The 17,519-nt window shown below is 43.8% G+C and overlaps 1 protein-coding gene across 5 annotated transcripts in view; it reads right to left on the bottom strand.

Moving 5' to 3' along the window:
• Positions 1-17,519, bottom strand: part of WRN (WRN RecQ like helicase) — a 42,723-nt gene that overhangs the window by 24,974 nt on the left and 230 nt on the right. For 4 of the 5 annotated variants that reach the window (XM_075750922.1, XM_075750925.1, XM_075750924.1 and 1 more), the window contains exons 2-13: positions 16,482-16,662; positions 15,900-16,005; positions 14,044-14,159; positions 13,002-13,147; positions 10,054-10,202; positions 7,643-7,792; positions 5,640-5,712; positions 4,602-4,713; positions 3,615-4,026; positions 2,868-2,948; positions 1,530-1,674; positions 307-382 (exon numbers count right to left, since the gene is read on the bottom strand). In XM_075750922.1, coding sequence (XP_075607037.1) covers positions 307-382; positions 1,530-1,674; positions 2,868-2,948; positions 3,615-4,026; positions 4,602-4,713; positions 5,640-5,712; positions 7,643-7,792; positions 10,054-10,202; positions 13,002-13,147; positions 14,044-14,159; positions 15,900-16,005; positions 16,482-16,489 — 1,574 coding nt within the window. In that variant the 5' untranslated portion in view covers positions 16,490-16,662. The remainder of the gene's footprint in view (positions 1-306; positions 383-1,529; positions 1,675-2,867; positions 2,949-3,614; positions 4,027-4,601; positions 4,714-5,639; positions 5,713-7,642; positions 7,793-10,053; positions 10,203-13,001; positions 13,148-14,043; positions 14,160-15,899; positions 16,006-16,481; positions 16,663-17,519) is intronic. The other variant, XM_075750927.1, reaches the window with a different exon arrangement.

The raw sequence follows: 17,519 nt of genomic DNA, 5'->3' as shown, positions 1-17,519 counted from the left end.
TGCAGAAAATAACATCCATGCAGTTTGCTGCTCACTGTTCAGAAGACCTGAATTCAACCTAATACAACCAAGCTTCCGTCACAGGAGCTATGCCATCAGACGAGTCAAGAAAATCACCCTCTACTGTGAGTGTAGTATTGCAGTTAACACTCCCTAAGATTTATTTAGACATCTTGGGACAGCAAAGGCTGCTTTTTCTAGGGATTTTGCACAGGTGCTAGTTGGTTAGTGCTTTTTACAATAGCAATGAAGTCACCCGAGTTGAAAGAAGGGCAAGAAAACGTGTAGAGTGTAAAACATACTTACGGTTTAAAAGAAGAATGCCCAAAACACGTCTTCAGACACGTGATGTGGCTTTCGCTAGGTACTGGCAGCAAGGGGTCTTTAGCAGGAGAGAGCGGGAAAAAACTTCATCTGTGATGAAATTTTAAAAAGGCAAAGCACCCTCTTGACTAACAACAACCTGCTCACGGTTAGCAATGCCCAGGGCCTAGGATGTGGGCAACTCCATTTAAGAGAGACATCAAACTCTCAAGACAGCTTTTTTTAATCCTTTATTCTAGCCTGTAACTAACAAGCTCCTCTGAGACCCTGCATGAGGAGGAGACCATATGGCTTGATTAATGAGCTAATAAACCAATTGGTATGGCAATGCATAGCTGCATTATTTGGAACATGCAGATAAGGTTCTAGATGTTTTACTAGACATGCCTTTAAAGGCCCTACTGAAGTTACACCAGAAGTTGCTAACCAAGTCATGGTCCAAAAATGACATATGATGTACTGGAGATATCAGTAAAAAATTTTAGTTAATATTCAGCACTAAAAAGGATGACACTTGCACCTAGACTTTTAGTTTGACACACTTTCCCTGTAACATCCTCTCTAGCTATCCTTTAGAGAGATGAACTGAACAAAGAAACAATTAACTTAGCCATCCCCATCTAGCCGCCCACATCCTGCTCGGAAGCAGCAAGCAGCTCTTCTCCTGGCTGATGCTGTTACTTTTGGTGACAGCCAGGAAAGGAAGCTTTCACACAGCGACGGTCTGAACAAGCCAAGCTGTATTTCACCTCACATTTCAGCCTCTGCCTCATTTCATTTGTCTCCACGGGGCCAGCTCCAAAGCATTAGGCCAAGATCAGCCCCAAGCTGGAATTTCCCAAGAATCACACCACGAAGCAGCAACCATGGGCTAACAGAACACAAACACTTAGTGGAGGTACCATCCTCCCCTCTGCTGTGTTCTAAACAGGTGTCCTCAACTCAAGACCTTTGCATCCCCAGATGATATTTATTCTCATCAAGCATACATAACATTTACTGATCATAGCACAAGGCAACCATGTTTTCCCAAGGACACCTTGAAATTTCCATCTCAACACACAGACAAGTATTCCTTTCAACACCCAGATGAGCTTTAGCTTTCTGCTTTAAAAAAACCAAGCACAAAATGTCCCTGTCCTTCCACATTTGCTTCTATAGACTGAGGGCTTGAACTTGATCATGCACTAAAATTTAAAACATACCCCAAGATTCCTCCTCTTCTTCCTCAATGCCTTCATCTTCATCACCATCTGGTGCAACGTTCGGTTCCGTGTCAGGGGTTTTCCTGGCTTTATTGGACTCTCTCTCAGTTAAACCTTCTTTGTAATCATCTACATCTTCTAAAGACTGGTAAGTCAGGAGAAAAAGTTATCTCTGAGGATGAAAGGGTAGATACAGTGCCTGTCTCAGGTAACACGATACAGGGGTATTAAGTGTGTGAGTTTTAATCTATTTATGGCATAACTTGGATCTGTTGGCACACAGCACAAAGAAAAGCACAGTGGCTAAACTACTTGATCAGTAGCATCCAAATTCCAGGACCCATTTGCTGGGTACTAGCACAACAGCTTTTGGTTCTTCTTTGCAAAATGGCCTTTGAAACATTCACAACATGAAAATCTTATTTTGTAAAACCAACGGTTGGGTTTTGTCTTTCAACTAGATGAAGGCACAAGTTGGACTAAGAAGTGACTTAGGAGACAACCAGAAAGGATGGGATCCCAGTGTCACATTACACTCCTTGTTTCCAAAACATGGTACTTGGAGGAACTGAAACTTCTCCTACTCAAGTCAGCAATTTTGATCAAAATTGCTTTTAGAAAGATTGACATGCAGCACTGAGAACCATCCAGAAGAGACCTGGTCCTTCCCTAGAAGAAAAAAAGCAACTTTTTCCCCCCAGACCTTTGAGTCTTGCTCCCTACTTAGCCATAAGCAACACACTTAACCTCCACGTGTGTACAAGCACACAAACCCCTGCAACTGCTCTGCTGAAAGCAGTTGGTGGAAGCTGTGGTTCGGTCAATGAACTCAAAATGGACATAGTCTCTGGGGGATCAGGAAAAAAGCCAGGCTAGAGAGAAATGAGACTCCACATCTAAGTCTTGTTTTCAGGAAATAAAACTCATACCAGTAAAACCACTTCGGGAGAGGCCTGCAAAACACAGCTACACACCTATTTGACCTACAGCCCAGCATAGCCGCACCTGCGGCCCACAAGCCACCCCATCAGCTCAACCCCTGCAGCAAGGGTTTGCATGCCTGACAACTGGAGCAGATCAGTTCACAAATTATTACCTAGACAAACACAGCAGGTGGGTGGATCACATCCAAGCTGGTACAATAAAGATACAGTACGATGCAAGTGGTATTAAAGCCTAACACTAGTAAATTGAGTTCTTTAGGTATCCAGACATCCATCTGTCTTCTGTAGGTAACACTGGCTTCCTTCATTCTCCCTCCCCTCAGCGACATTCCACTATGACCCAGGATCACCATCACTACATAAAAAAAGAAAACAAAACCCTGGAGGCACTCACTTTAAGCATCTCCATTTCCAGTTCTTCATCGCTTTCAATGACACAGGAAATATTTTGTTCATTGTCTGTGGAGCATGCCTCCTAAGAAACAAGTTATTTGCTTATCAGCAAAGTTACTTATATTTTACAAACAACTTTTCAATCTTCTGTACATACTACAAACCACTTATCTGCATGCTTTCACTTCTTACCCAAATTAACTAAGCCCAACATGCAGCTCTGAAGCCTGCCCATTAACACGATATCTGAAAGAAATATTAGTACATACAAGGCCTTGTAGCAAGAGACAAAAACAGTAGCGTCACCAGATGTGTAAAACACTGGAACATAAGGAAATTATCATCTGATTTAAGAAGCATCAATCCACATTCAGCAGTCACTAGAAGGATTGCTATTTACTGATCCCTTGGCAAGATCTGCTATTTATTCATGACCACGCTGGAGATGCTCGAGCACAGAACTTGTCCCCATACTCCAAGAAATTCTTGGATAACACATTGGCAACTGAGAGAGGAAAACTCATCAGGCTATCTAGAGCTTCTGTATTCAGTACTAACCCTCCCAAGCACATGACTGAAGAGCAGCTCTGTGCTCTACCACCTCCGCAACTATTTTCCAGACTCCGAGCCCCTCTTCCAGCCCACCTTAATATCCTCAGGAACAGAACTTTAAAATCACGGGAGAACTTAAGGATGAGATCGCTCCCTCTGCTGAACATCCATGATTAACCAAAGCTTTTCTCATTACCTCAGGCGCAGCATCGTCACCCATTTCTTTTGCAGCCTGAGATTCCAAGATCTGAAGTTCTTGCTCAGTAATGTCTAGCGACACGAAGTCATCTCTGTTTTTGTCCTTAGAGCTGGCTGCTGCAGCCCCATCTTCCAGAACAGCGTTAGCTCTCTCTGCCTCTTCTTCGTTACCATCTCCCTCCCAGAGGGCAGCTAGCGTAGCATCAGAGCAGATGTTGAAGTCACCTTCAAGCTGATTCGCAAATTCAGGCATTTCAACTTTTTGCGGTTCATTGTTTGCTGACTCCGCCTCAAGATTTGTTGGAGTTGCACCACGGCTCCTCTCCAGTACAGAAGGGGAACCTGAACCAAACAGCGTGCTTCTTAAGGCACTGACATTCTCCGATATGTCAGCTAGTATTTCTGCAGCCCTAGAAGGTAAAACAACAAAGTTAAACTACAAAAAAGGAGTTGGTATATACATCTTAGCCTTAAGCAGAACTGAGCATTGTAGAGCACTGTTTCTCCAGAGGCTTTGTCCAAAATGCACATGTAAGAGTTCATCATGCATATGCAACTGGCATTGGACTTCGGAGAAGAAAATTCAATTTTTTTTTACACTATAAACCTATAAAAACCCTCCAAAACTACCATTTGTGGTATTGCCCCCACACTTGTACTAAGTCTCCAGACTTCTGGTCATTAGTCATGCACGCATCCTGAGTATTTACGACAGAAGGTCATGCTGTGCATTTCAGCAAGAAGAAACAGATTCAGTAGAGTTTAGTGTCAAACCCATCGCAATTAGACCAGGGAAAGCCTACGTTCCTACATGTAAAGACAATGTTTTCCCATCAAGTTTACATGCTTTCTTTTCTTTGAAAGGGACACACAGATAACAGAGACAGCTGTTAACACAGGTGTATTTTGTCCCAAGGGACCTCAGCGATCAAGAAGAAAACACTGATCTTACAGGCAGAGACAGCCTGGCAAAAAAAAATCTAACCTCTGCAAATTTTCAAGTTGTCCAGAAGAGTCAGGGATGTGAAAAGCCAGGTTCGTCATCTCTTCAGCTAGTGCAGTCAAGCGCTCCTTCACGCCCTCTGACAACACGCCATCTGTAAGAAGGGCCAGAGTTATTTCACAATAACCGACATCTAATATCTATATGCAAAGAAGTTGCATTCGAGTAACTGCATTTCTACGAGATCTACAGCTGATAAGACAGCTTTTTCCAGCGCTTAAAAACCAAGTTCAGACGCGGGCCAAGTTTCCACATGCTTCAGCATTTCATCTTTTCCAGCGGCCTGTTACGCAGGCTCAGGGAAAAAGGATACACAACAGGACCGTTGCAAAGCCATCCTTCCCCAGTATACCCTCCAGCTTCCAGAAGAGAGCTGCCAACACAGATGTGCTGACTAAGCCAAAGCTGAAAAACTGCACCTCATATTAAGGGGTTAGTACTGCCACTTCTCTCTTGGACAGCAAAGTCAAATTCAGCCAAAACAAACAAACTCCCCCTGCCTCTTTTCAACCACAAGCTACATGGCATACTTAGCTTATGAGGCATGGAACTGAACAAAACTAAAGGTTTTAGAATCGCTTTTCTAATCGAGTATATAATGCTAAGCTGCTCTACAATATTTAGGTGCTACTTATACACCACGAGAAAAACATTACTTCAAAACATCTTTCAAAAGAAATAAGACCACAAAAATACTAGATTTTTTTTCTGCATCAGCAGAATTGAAATTAACTCCCTGAAGTGTTTCCATAAACAAACAGAAATGACAGCAGGAGTTCTTACCATCTCCATACACAGCAGAAACAAACAACATACCAAGACTGCAGTCCTACATCACTATGGAAATTAGTTACACAGTGCCATAACTCAGTTCATCTAAGACCCTCTACAGGGTGTGCTTTCTGGAAGCCATCTCTAATCACCAAGAAGCCAGACAATCCTGACACAAAAAACCCTGTTGTAAAAGAGAATATTCAATTGTACATTAATAAATTCCTTAGGCTTTCACGTGTACTTTACCTCTTCTTACACAAGGTAACTTCCCGTCACTGTTATTCATATTTTTCAGTTTTTGATAAATGATGAAGCCAGCCTGCAAAAGAAAGGAAAAAAATTAGTACTCAGTACTCTGCAGAGAAACAATATCCTAGAGACGACACAAAACTCCCAAGAACTAATTCGGCAAACCATGGTACGAATACACGGTGAACATCGAATTCTGAGCTGATGGCCCATGCCGTACAACAGTCACTACTCTCACTGCATCGTTCACCACAACCAGGTTACGTTTTACAGAATGCTTCCCAACAGGTCAAGCCCTGCCTTGGGGTCCACACCGTAGCAGAAACTCTTCTGTAGATCCCAGCCTGGTTATATTCTAAGCAAGCTGCAAATAGAGAGCTCCATGTACTCCGCTCCCGGTCTCACCATCTGCTCCATCTCAGGCAGATTTTATGTGGTGCTCCAAGACAATAGCTATGAACACAGCAAGATAGCTTCTGTGTGCTTAATATTTCCCTTGATATGAATAGTAAGTTCTAACAGGAAAATGCAGCCTAAGGCCAGGAATGTGCTAATTAGGCTAGACATGTTAACCAAAGCATCCTAAAGAGCAAAGAGAAAGAAACAAGGTACTCCCTCGTGTTTTCCTGGGAGGCTCCAAGAGGCAGGCCAAGCGAACAGAGCACAGCGAGGGGGCACTGCGTGGAAAAAGCAGATTACAGCAGCGGCACCATCAGCAAAAACGGAGCTCCTTTCCTTACTGGTTTAGATCTTCGGGTGCTAAACCTCCACAGTTTAAACTCAACTAAACTCAAAAATATTCAATGTTTCCCAGCATCAGAAAAAACAAACCAGAGACCGTTGTTCTCTTCCTCTAACCTCATCACAGAAATAAAAGCCTGAGGGGATTTATTTCACTGCCATAAAGAACCATTTTCTCCCAGGAAGCAGGCGGCACTCAACAGCGTACAGGTAAATCCCTTCAGAGAACTGCAGGAAAGCTATGCTCTCTTCAACATGGTGAAAAAGCAGAGGCTTCTACAGAGCTACAACAATACAAATGCAACTAAATTACTCTTCCTAGTCATCCACACGGTGGTTCTGCTGTATTAGCCACTGGAGAAGGTTGTACTTGGTGAAAGTTGCTAATTAATTTTATCTCACATACTATATATAGCAGGATTTTGGTTCATGAGCTGCTCAGAAGAGATGACCAAAAACCCCAGGAAAAAAAACACATCCAAAAAAGCTAACAAGCTACACTGAATACCCGCAGACAAGGGAACCAAAAAATAATTACATGCTCCTCCGTGGCTCACATTATTTACGTACGAGATTCAGTTATGTTACACCTCTGTGGGATCATCATGCTGCAAGAATTTAGGCTTCGTCCATGCAGACAGATAGATAAAATCCACCCGATTGCTCCATCGGACCTCCCTCCCCTGAGGTGACAACTTGAAGAGAGTCCAAACGGACAGACGCTCCTCAGGCCAACTTGCTGGTGCCCGTGTTACTTGGCACATTCAGAGCACAGCAGAACTTCCAGGAGCCCTGCTCGGTGAATGGACTTGACTAGAGAGGCAAACCTTGCAACACCACGAAACATTAAAAGCTAAGGAACTCACGGGAGGCTCGCGGCTGCTGTGGAATGGGGTTTCTTTCTTCCACCTACATTCAACTTGCCATGCGAAATGTTCACCACAACATCCTTGTCGAGGGATCTCAGCAGCAAGACAAGTTACCAAGTCAGGTACAAGCAGTACCGTCTTCAACAGAGAAGGTATTACGAAGCTCTGCATGAATACCGAGGTTTAAAAACTCAAGACAGACAAGGAATTGGACAGCAAGCTACCTGGTGGCTTTTCCACCCTTAAGCATCCCATATCCACAGTGGACCTCAGAGTCCTCCTATGTTCTTTACGTCCTGTAGCAAAAAGGCATTAAAAGCAGCAGCTAAGGGCTCATTACACAAGGAATTTATTCATACGGGAGGAACGGTGATCATCTCTTGTACTTACATAGGCATCTGTGGCTGCATACAGTTTTTGCTGCTCATTGAGTGGAAACTCTTCCCAGTTACTACAGCGGACAGACGTATCCTTCAAAAGCTGCTTGCCAAAAAGGTGTTTTACCAGACCATTCAGACTCCATATCTCCTTACACTTCAGCTGGGGAAAGCAAAACAAAAAAAAACCACAAAAAAGAGGACTTGTTTAACAAGGAAAGCAATTGGACCTGGCAGAATTTATTCCTACAAGTGGCAAAGCGTACTTCATCCCTCAGCAGAAGCAAAGAGCTCTGTGTTAGAACAAACCAGTTTCTCAAAGCACTAACTGTTCTCCAGGCCTCATTCTGCTCTCATCATACTAAGAGGTAGCATGGCTATTTGAAAGCTATACTACCCTACCCTGAAACCGAGTCGTTAGAGACCATACCTACATCGTCAAGGTGGAAAGATGGCATCAGGGCCAGACGAGTCCACGCCGTCTGAGGTGGTACAGACACACTACCAAAAATAAGGATTCTGTACAATGTAGTGTCCAGGTTGATAAAATGAAAGCCATCAACATAAGCAGCAACCTCTCTCTCCCCCAGGATTCTCCTATTATTTGCCTTTCTAATTGCAAGAACCAAGTAACAAGCACCAGCAATTTCTTTAATATAAGCACAGGAATATTAAAGTCTGCCTATAAGTGCGTTGTCATCTTTTGCAAGTCCAAAAGCAAGCACAAAAGAGCGCAGTTCTAGAACATGCTGACCACCACTCGACATGCCGGGAAGCAGTTCAGCAGCAGTCTCTACAGGTCATGCCGCCACACCGCTCTTCTCCATCCCTTTTGTTGTTCTACTTGCCAATCGCAGTTGCTCCACGCTATTCTCTTACAGCTCGTTTGGGAAACTTCCCTCCAGACCCCAAGGATCCAGGACTCCAGGGCACAGCCTACAGCTATTCCAGCTGGCCAGCACTTGCAAAATATGCAGAACTGTCAAGCCTAACAGCAGCAGTGAACCATTATCAGCTCATTCCTTAAATTTAGCTTGAAAAAACCTACCAACTACTCAGTGTAGGTTCCCCAAGCCTTCCCCCTTGCATAGTGCCATTATATATAACCCTATTCTTTGTTCTCTCAAGCTTTACTTTCAAGTCTATTTTTGGTCTGTTTTCTCTTTAGCAGAGGACTTAAAAGCTGCTATCGGAGATCATGTCGCTCATCTTCATAACAAATTATCCTGGAGTCAGATGCTGGGATAATAAAAAGGGGTGGGGGCAAACTGGGGAAACTCCCAGTCTGAAAAAACCCAGGTCCTTCTATTGCTTGAGCAAAACAGGTTAATTTATACAACTTCCAACCCACTAGGAACCAGAACTTGAAGGTGGCTCATATGGAGAGCACTGCCCCAAATGCTGATGATCATCACCTTCTCTTCTCCCCCACTGTGATTTAATTACACAGGGTACATGAAGCACAGAACAGGGGAAGGTAGAAGCAGGGTTATTTCTGGGCACACATCTCCGTCCTCTGCCAGGAAACTGATTGTTGCTATTATCCTACCAAACAAAAGAGTGCACAGAAGGGAGAAGTGCATGGAAAAGCTGAGTATAGCCAAGAAAAAACCTTGCCTATACAAAACCACAGAAAAGCCTTTAGGGACACAGTAGAAATAAGAATGGCAGGATGACTTGGAAGGTAACAAACCTTTTGCTCTCTTACCTAATAAGCCAGCACGAATGTCCCCATATCAAGTGATATCTAACATCCCACTCAACTGAAATTCAAGATGCACCAAATGTGACGCTATTTCTCAACCATGGGTCATCAGGCACTGGAAATCGCACCCACGTGAGAGCAGAGGCGACGCCAACTCCAGAGTCATGCAGACAAAGATATTTCCACAGCTCCGCATCACGTGGCAAACACCTCCACGCGGAGGACTTTGAGGAAGACACGGATGCTTCCTTCCAGCACCGAGCACACCCCAGCAGGAGAGCTGCCTCCCTTTAACCAGGCATCGGTACTTCTACCGCCTCCGCAGCGTTTCTTGCATCTTAATTTAAAAGTTCAGCCGTTGCTTGGACGAGTACATGCTTGGCGGTAGAGCCCTGACTCGACACAACCCGGCCATTTCCATCGCTAGTAAGTACAGAAAATGCATCTGCGGCTGAATTAATAAGCCATACCCTGTTAATGCAAAAGGTGAACAGACCTGAAAGTGGACAAGCGTTTACAAAGAACTGGCTCGCTCAAAACCAGCATTTAGTTCTGCAGACTTTGAAAGTCCTTTTTAAACAGGTTACAACACATCTCTGCTTCATTCTACACAACACATTTGCTATCAGAATTTAACTCCTATGTAGACAAGGAAGCCTCCTTAGGTATAGCACAAAACCAAGATTCCCCTCCCACAACAAAAAGGTTTTAAATTTTACTTTCTCATTAGCAACGTCAGCCAGCTCCACAAAGCTCTTCAGTTTGATTTCAAAGTCACTCATCAGCTTCCATTGATCTCCCTCAATTCCTACGCCAACCTTTTTAATTGTTTCATCTTCGAGCAGTCTTTTGAGTCCCTTGGGAAAACCTAAAATAGATTAAGCCCAAACATGAGAAATTGAATACTGGAAGATGCCAGAAAGTCTAATGGAAATGACAAAATCCTACCACAAAGGCCATGTGAAAAACCTTGTGCTTTTAGAGGAAAAGCCCCCAAAGTCGCTCTGCTTATGTGACTCTTTGTACTCTGGAATGACTGGAAGCACCAATCGATTGTAACCTATCATCTGCACGCAAGCAGCAACGAAATATTTGAAATATGCTAATTCGTTCTGTATCTGAAAACAAATCAAGTAAAAAAATTAAACCATCTTATTTCATTTGTCTTATTGATCGTTAAATCACATAACAAAAAGGCAACCTCTAAGTGGAGAGGATACTTAAATTCTCAGAATTGGATGCTCATGAAGCCAAATGCAATGTAATTTTACTGTTTTTCACCTAGTTCCATCCCAGTTTGCTATTTCAGATGCCCAGTAAACAGTTTAAACAGTAAGCGTGGGGCATCACCAGGAAAACCCATTCTGTGGGGGCCCACTCAGCGCTAACGCCGGGCTGGTCCAACAGCAGCATTTGGAAAACACAATTCACCAACCAGATCCTGCGTCAAGCCCAGACAAGTCAGTAAGAAAAAACATTCAAGGATGTTCAGAAATGCTAAGTATTCTGTTTTGATTTATCCCAAACTGACAGCACAGCAATCCTGGATCAAATGGTATTTTCAAGTTTACAGGAGTGAACAGAAGCATGCAGCTTTGCTATCTGGTTTTCTACAGGAGGCAACAGCCATGGACACTTTCTACTTCAAGCAAAGCAGCCTTTTTCTCCCCTCCGTGTTGGTTTCCATTAAAAAAACAAATCCCAGCATCTTATTTAAATACATACCTTCAGAAACCCACTGCTCAATGTGTCTCAAGTGTAATTCTAGTACCTACAAATACATAATACTGCACAAATGCCTAGTACTTAGTATCTGGCTCAGTTCCATATTTCAAATTTCCCTTTCACTACTGTAATACCTATTTACATATTTCCACAATCAATTCGCATCACCGATTTTCTTTTTACACAACTATCTCCACGCTTTCACAACTACCACTGACACTGTACAAGACACTTTTGCAACTCCAGCCACAATCAGCTGTGCTGCGGACCGTGCAAGTCCGGTTCAAAGCACTACAGAATTACTGTTAAAAAACAACAAAACTGTAGTAGCCTGGTGCCGTAAAATGCAAAGTACAACATTGCTAAAGCACCTCAGCCATAACACAATACGCAGATTCCTCTGTAGAGAAGATCAATGCTGTTGGGCTGGTTAAAAGCCTGCAACACATGCAGCTGACTCACTGAACAAGGGATTTTCCGCTAAGAAAATTATACTGAAAATCTTCAAGGAGGGGAACTTCCCCGTAGAGGACTTGTAGTCCATTTTTACCACCTCGGTACTAGAAAAGTGACTGTATTAACTAAACAAGTGTAAGTGCAACACTGTACGGAGGCTACAATCTGAGAAACAGGCCACATCTTCTCAGAAGGCTGTAAGGAAAAGAGTAAGAAACTGAAAACTATCGAGAATCTTCCTGACAAATAGGTGTCATTTGTGTCTTTTATACCCAGTCCAAGAACTCTCCACTCTCTTCCTCCTACATTGTTTTTGCAATAGAAAATAAGTCTGACCCAACTGGCTAAATCTGCCCACATCTACATTTCTGTAGGTCAAACATATTCTGCATACTAAGCAGAACTCGGCTGTGGTCCCTGCGAAAAGGTCGACTTCTCGCTCGGTTCAAAGTGCGCCTCCCATTGACAAGAACAGAGATTCTAGAAAACGATTCAGGAGGAAACACCATCTTCTGCTGTAACTCTCAGCAGCCCGCCCACACGCAACCCTACTCCCCATCACCACAAAAACATCTTCACTCCCAGAATCAAAAGCATTTCAGGTCCTGATGACTCTTCTTCCCTTTGCTTCCTTTCCTCAAGTCTTCTCCTTTTGTGCGCCTGCACCTTTCTGCCTCCTGGATCAAATTGCCTCCAGCAATTAAATTTTCCACCCCATTTGCTATAAATGACAAAGGATTGAACACCAACATTAAAGTTATCGCTATTATACCTCAGCAAGCGCACCCCAGGGAAATCAGAGACATCTCACAGGCAGAGTTTCAATCTAACATTCAAACCAAAGGTTATAAAATTGCAGCCTCCTTCCCTCATTCCTGTTTTCCCTATTCAGAAGCTTTTATTCACATCCATAATGAATTCAGACTCTGTCAAGCACAGCCCCTTCTCTCCCCACAGCTGCATCACACCAGGTACCTAGTGTTCTTTCTGGAAACCTATGTTCCAAAACGCAGGTATTGGGAAGAAACAACACAACAAGCCATCATCTTTTTGAGGGTTTTAGTTAGTGATGCCAAATTAAAAAGAAACACAGCCTGCTAAATTTAGGTTCGGTGGTTTCGGCACTCAACGGAAAGCTCATTATATGAGCAGGGAATTAAATTTTGGATACTGAAAGAAAATATTCTTTCCCAGACAGAAAAAAAATAATCCTCAAGCAAGATTCTTTTGCCCTGTTCAGAACCCAAAACACTGTATGCCAGCGCACAGAGCAAGACGTGGGCTAAGGTCCCCTCGATATACATAGGCAATACTCACAAGAATAAATCCCTTTATTACAGGCAGAAAAGGGGGAAGATGGATGCATTTTTCCTATCCAGTATCCTGTGCAATATCAGCTATTGCTCAAGGCTTAAGTTCAAACTTAATCACACACAACAGAGGACAACTCGTGCCGTAAATAACAACAAGAGAGGAAGTACAGTACCTGACATGGAAGAGATGTGAAATAAATAACACTTGTCCTCAGCTACACATATCTGAATGACGGCTACTTTTGCCATTTTTCCTTTAGTATAGGATGGTGGCCATTCGATATCAAATCCAACAGCATCCCCGTCTGATAAACTCTGCCTGAAAATGGATATTCCTCACAGTTAACTGTTCTTCTACCAGTATTGAAAATATCACTGTTACATCAAGATGAAAACCATCACAGCCAACTCTTTTTTTCCCCCCACATGTACAGAACACAGAAACCATTTTAAAATCAAGACCATAAGGAGGTGAAACGCCTGCTGGTCCCAAAAGCTACAAGAAAGGCTTCAAACCTTCGCAGATCTTACTGCACACAAGTAGTCATATAAAGCCTCAGGAAATAGCCAGACACAAAAGGGTTTATAGCCCCTTGAAAACTTGTTCTTCATCAATCCCACTGTGCTGAAAGTTTTACATATTTTTTCCCCCTGTACTATCAATTGTACTACGCAAAAAAGGAAGGAAATGCTAATCTATAGGCATCATGAATTTACCCCCTTTTCTTCAAACATACAGTCCCCAGTTAGGAATTAACACATACGCTTGACTTCTTCCAGCTCATACTTCCCCGTGAAGTCAAAGTTCATGCAATTAGCCATGCTGCGAAAGGCAAAGCATCTGCATTACAGCTCTCAGCCCTTCTGCTTAACAGACCGCATGGTTCAGCAACGGCATCTCCCATAAAAAGACCAAACGGGAAACTATTAACGGCCTAGCACCATGGGAAAAGGTATTTTGAAAACAACAGTCACTGTAGAGAATCCAGGGATTATGTGCCATCTTGAGAAGTTCCGTTTGTGCTTGGACCCAGAAAGACACATTTGCCATGGATAACAAGACACCCTACACACCCAGATGTTTCCTGTAGCCGTGCTGTTGCCCTCTGGACACATGGAATGCACAGTCAGCCAGAAGGAGACAGAGAGAAGAGCCAAGACCTTTTCAGAAAGGAAAAAGCCCTCAAAACACCCCACCAGACTAAGAGCTATTACCTGATATCTTCCGAGAGAAGGGAACAGTCGCTGGCTTCGTAGCTGTAAACGACCGAGCCGGAGAACTCTAGGAACGGCAGCCCATCTTCCAAAACGCTCCTCTGAACAGCGGATTTCTGTCAAACAACATTTGGCAGAGGCTCCGTTACCGGCCGCACTTAACCCGCCCGCAGAGATGTGGCATCGCTGCAACCGCCGCGTGCGACTTCAACCCGGCGAGGCTGGCACCCGCAGTTACCGAAAGCACGCAGCACGACTGTGCTCCGCGCTCAGGGCCAGTATCGCCGTCAACTGAGAGGGCGATAGCTCTCCCTTCATTAAAACACGCCCCGATTTCTTGACTTCAGTCTGAGCGCTTGGACTGAAATCACACGGGGTGCATTTTCACCTCAACTTAGTTAATTTGGATTCTTCCCACCACACAGCTTCTGTTGCTCTCCGAGACCAAAGTTAGGGAAAACACCCATTTTTGTCAGTGTCAAAATGCTACAGCACTTGCACACCTCAGAAATTTGAGGAAGAACATCAGAAAACAGACAATGACTTGGTAATTAAAAGCCATCGTTAAAGTAATTCACATCTGGTCGGGCTGAAGTCTTCTGCCACATCCCTGTTTCAGTACAGCTCTAAGCGATAGCTCACTCGCCCCCTTTGCTCAGTTTGATGTTTCTGCCAACCCGCTTGACTTCACCTGCCAGATAGAGTGCGTGAGGAACTTCAGAGGTGTACAACTCAACGGATTTAAAACCACGTGCAATATCTGAAAGGACCGATCTCCTCCATCGACTGATGATTACTGCTTTACAATTTGAAGCTTTAGGCACACAAGCTAAGGGGCAGTTGGCAGTTTTTTCCCCTTTAAAAAGCGAATTTACTGCAGTTATTGACCAACAAGCTTACTTGAACTGCAAAGCTTCCAGTAACATTCACCTGCTCCAAAAACCTTCAGGTTGGTTAAACACTTGCAAGTAAGCTACGATGCCAGGAATAGCAAATCTGGTTAAGCATCACACAATAACGCTTGTGGAACATGATCTCGTCAATCAAGAGAAGCCACATCACACAAAACCAGGTTTTAATACAGTTCTAACCAAAGTCATGGTGGCTTTAACTGACATTTAATATCCATGCTGGTAATTCTTTATTCCCACTTTATAGAAGGCAAACTGCTGAACTCAGTCTTCTGCTTTTCTCTCATTAATTAGTCTTCTATTTGTTAAAGCAGTTTCAGATGTTACAGGGGGAGGTCCCTTCTAGTGGCAAGTTTTATATCGAAACTGCTCATACATGCAGGAAAAAAAATTCAAGGACACATCAACATTCCTGGAACACCAGAAATTTTGACATTATCTTAATGAGTTAATTCTTCCGACACCTGAGCTGCAAAACCTTCTGAAATAATGAACATGTGCAAGTGAAGAGAGGCAGAGGGCTTTCCCTGGACAAATTCCCCTGTCAGATGACAAATGGAGCTCTCAAGTTTGGGTTAAAGCAATCCACAGTCCTTGCTGCTATCCAGCCCACAACACTGGGAGAGCAAAGCACTAAAAGCTGCCTCATACTTTGGTGGCTTTGTCACCAAAATGCAAGATTGTCAGAAATAAATTTCTCCAGAGGTAACAGCAACAGCCTTTGGGTGATAGTTCACATTTTAATTCTTAAAAAAGAGACTTGAACAAGCCAATGCAATTAGAAATATCACAGGACTACCTAAATTTAATTACAGGTACAAGGGACAAATCAGCTGTAAACGTGCACAAAAGTCTGAGGCACAGGTCTAACTAACCGCACGTGGCCCAAATTCGGTTTATTATGCAGCCTGCAGCCAACTGAATTTCCCCTGTGTGAGGACATACCTTTTTATCACCCAGAACTCCCTCCCGGCTTTGTGTCAGCATCCACTGTGGATATTTATTGTGCAGAGTGGTAGACAGCAAATCCATTTTTTCCACATTTCTGTTACTTTTACATAAAAAAAGAACAAAGAAAGTAGCACAGTCACTAGGTTGTACTGAGACAAGCTGTTAGCATCATCAGGGCAGAACAAGGTTACCAAGATCACCACCTTGACCTTAAAGTTTTGTGCACAAGAATGGACATACACAGAGCCACGCACATTAAACTATGAAAGAGCTTTAGGAATTATATTCTTGTTCACATCAGAAAGAAGAACAAGACAAAAAGCAGTCAAACTTCTTAAAGTCCTTGTCAGTAAGAAAGTTCAGTCTAGTTTTATGGAGATCAGTGACTCAGAACAGAGGAGGACACCTAAGGCCACTTCTGGTCAAGGCAGCCATTGTTAAGTAGACAAATTTATCTGATGTTTTAATTAAAAAGCACAGGAACCAGCCACCTGGCTTAAAAGCAATCAGCTGCATTTGCTGACAAATGAAATGAGGAAGGTAAGTCACACTCAAAACAAGAGCTATCAGACTCACACAAACATGAGATTTCAGTCAGGAAGACATGCTGGCAGCAACAGGAGATTTTCAGCCCTGAAAACTGAGGTTTTCTTTCAAGGAAGTGGAGCAGGATTTCCTACTTGTGAGCAAGTGATGACCAGACTGGAGCGGTTCCAGCTTCTCCCCGGACCGCTTCTAGTGCGATTTAGAAATCCTCCTGGAAATGAAGAAAAACAGCTCACAAAGGAGAAGTTTCTCATCCTGCTTCTTCCCACTAGTCCCCACGTGCTCAATACACTTTAACAACAAAATCAAGCCACGACTGTCTCAGTAAGAACATACTTTCTGGGTACACTTCCTCACCAACAAGAACATACAAACACTAGGCAAATAAGTTCAGTTCTTCGCAGTTCAAAACTTTCTTTTTTATTTTTTTATCAATTCTCTAGGCTAAATAAAATTTTCTTCCCTTGGTTATCTGTCCACCTCCGCAGTAGCATAACTGACTACCACCTCAAAGGGAACTTCAAAGAGTATTTTTGTACTAAACCAGTGTTGATAGCAAGATGCCTCGTTTAGAGCCACTCCATTCCTGGGAGCTGCAATCGCTGCAGACAACAACAAGCAGCAGAGCGGCTAGAAACCAAGCAAGGACACCTGGCAGCACCCGCATCACCAGCTGCCACCCACAGCTCGAGCAACCCATCTCCCAAAAAAACCAGCCGAAAGCTCCACACCACCTTTGGCAACACCAGACAAGCGGGAACCCCTCACCGCAGCATCACCCGCTTTCCCAGCGATAAACCAAACACCCTGGGAACCTGGGAACGCTTGAGCCTTGGCAGCTACCAACCAAGGACGACGTGACCAGCTCGGGTCCCCCGGGGACAGCCGGTAGCAGCCGCGGCCAAGTGCTCACAGCGGGGTCAGACCGCCTCATTTCCTCACGGGAAACCCGCAGGCTCACCGCCCCCCCCCCGGGCGGGCACGAAGCGAGCACCCGGAGCCCTCCCGCGCAACAGGAGCCCCCTCAGGGCTCTCCCCCGCCTCCCGGTACCGCAGAGCGGGAAGGCC

Source organism: Balearica regulorum, chromosome 4 (genome assembly GCF_011004875.1).
Source record: "Balearica regulorum gibbericeps isolate bBalReg1 chromosome 4, bBalReg1.pri, whole genome shotgun sequence".
In the NCBI taxonomy this organism is placed as follows: Eukaryota; Metazoa; Chordata; class Aves; order Gruiformes; family Gruidae; genus Balearica; species Balearica regulorum.
Note: the sequence above shows the minus strand (reverse complement) of the source record. Positions and strands in the feature narration are given on the sequence as shown.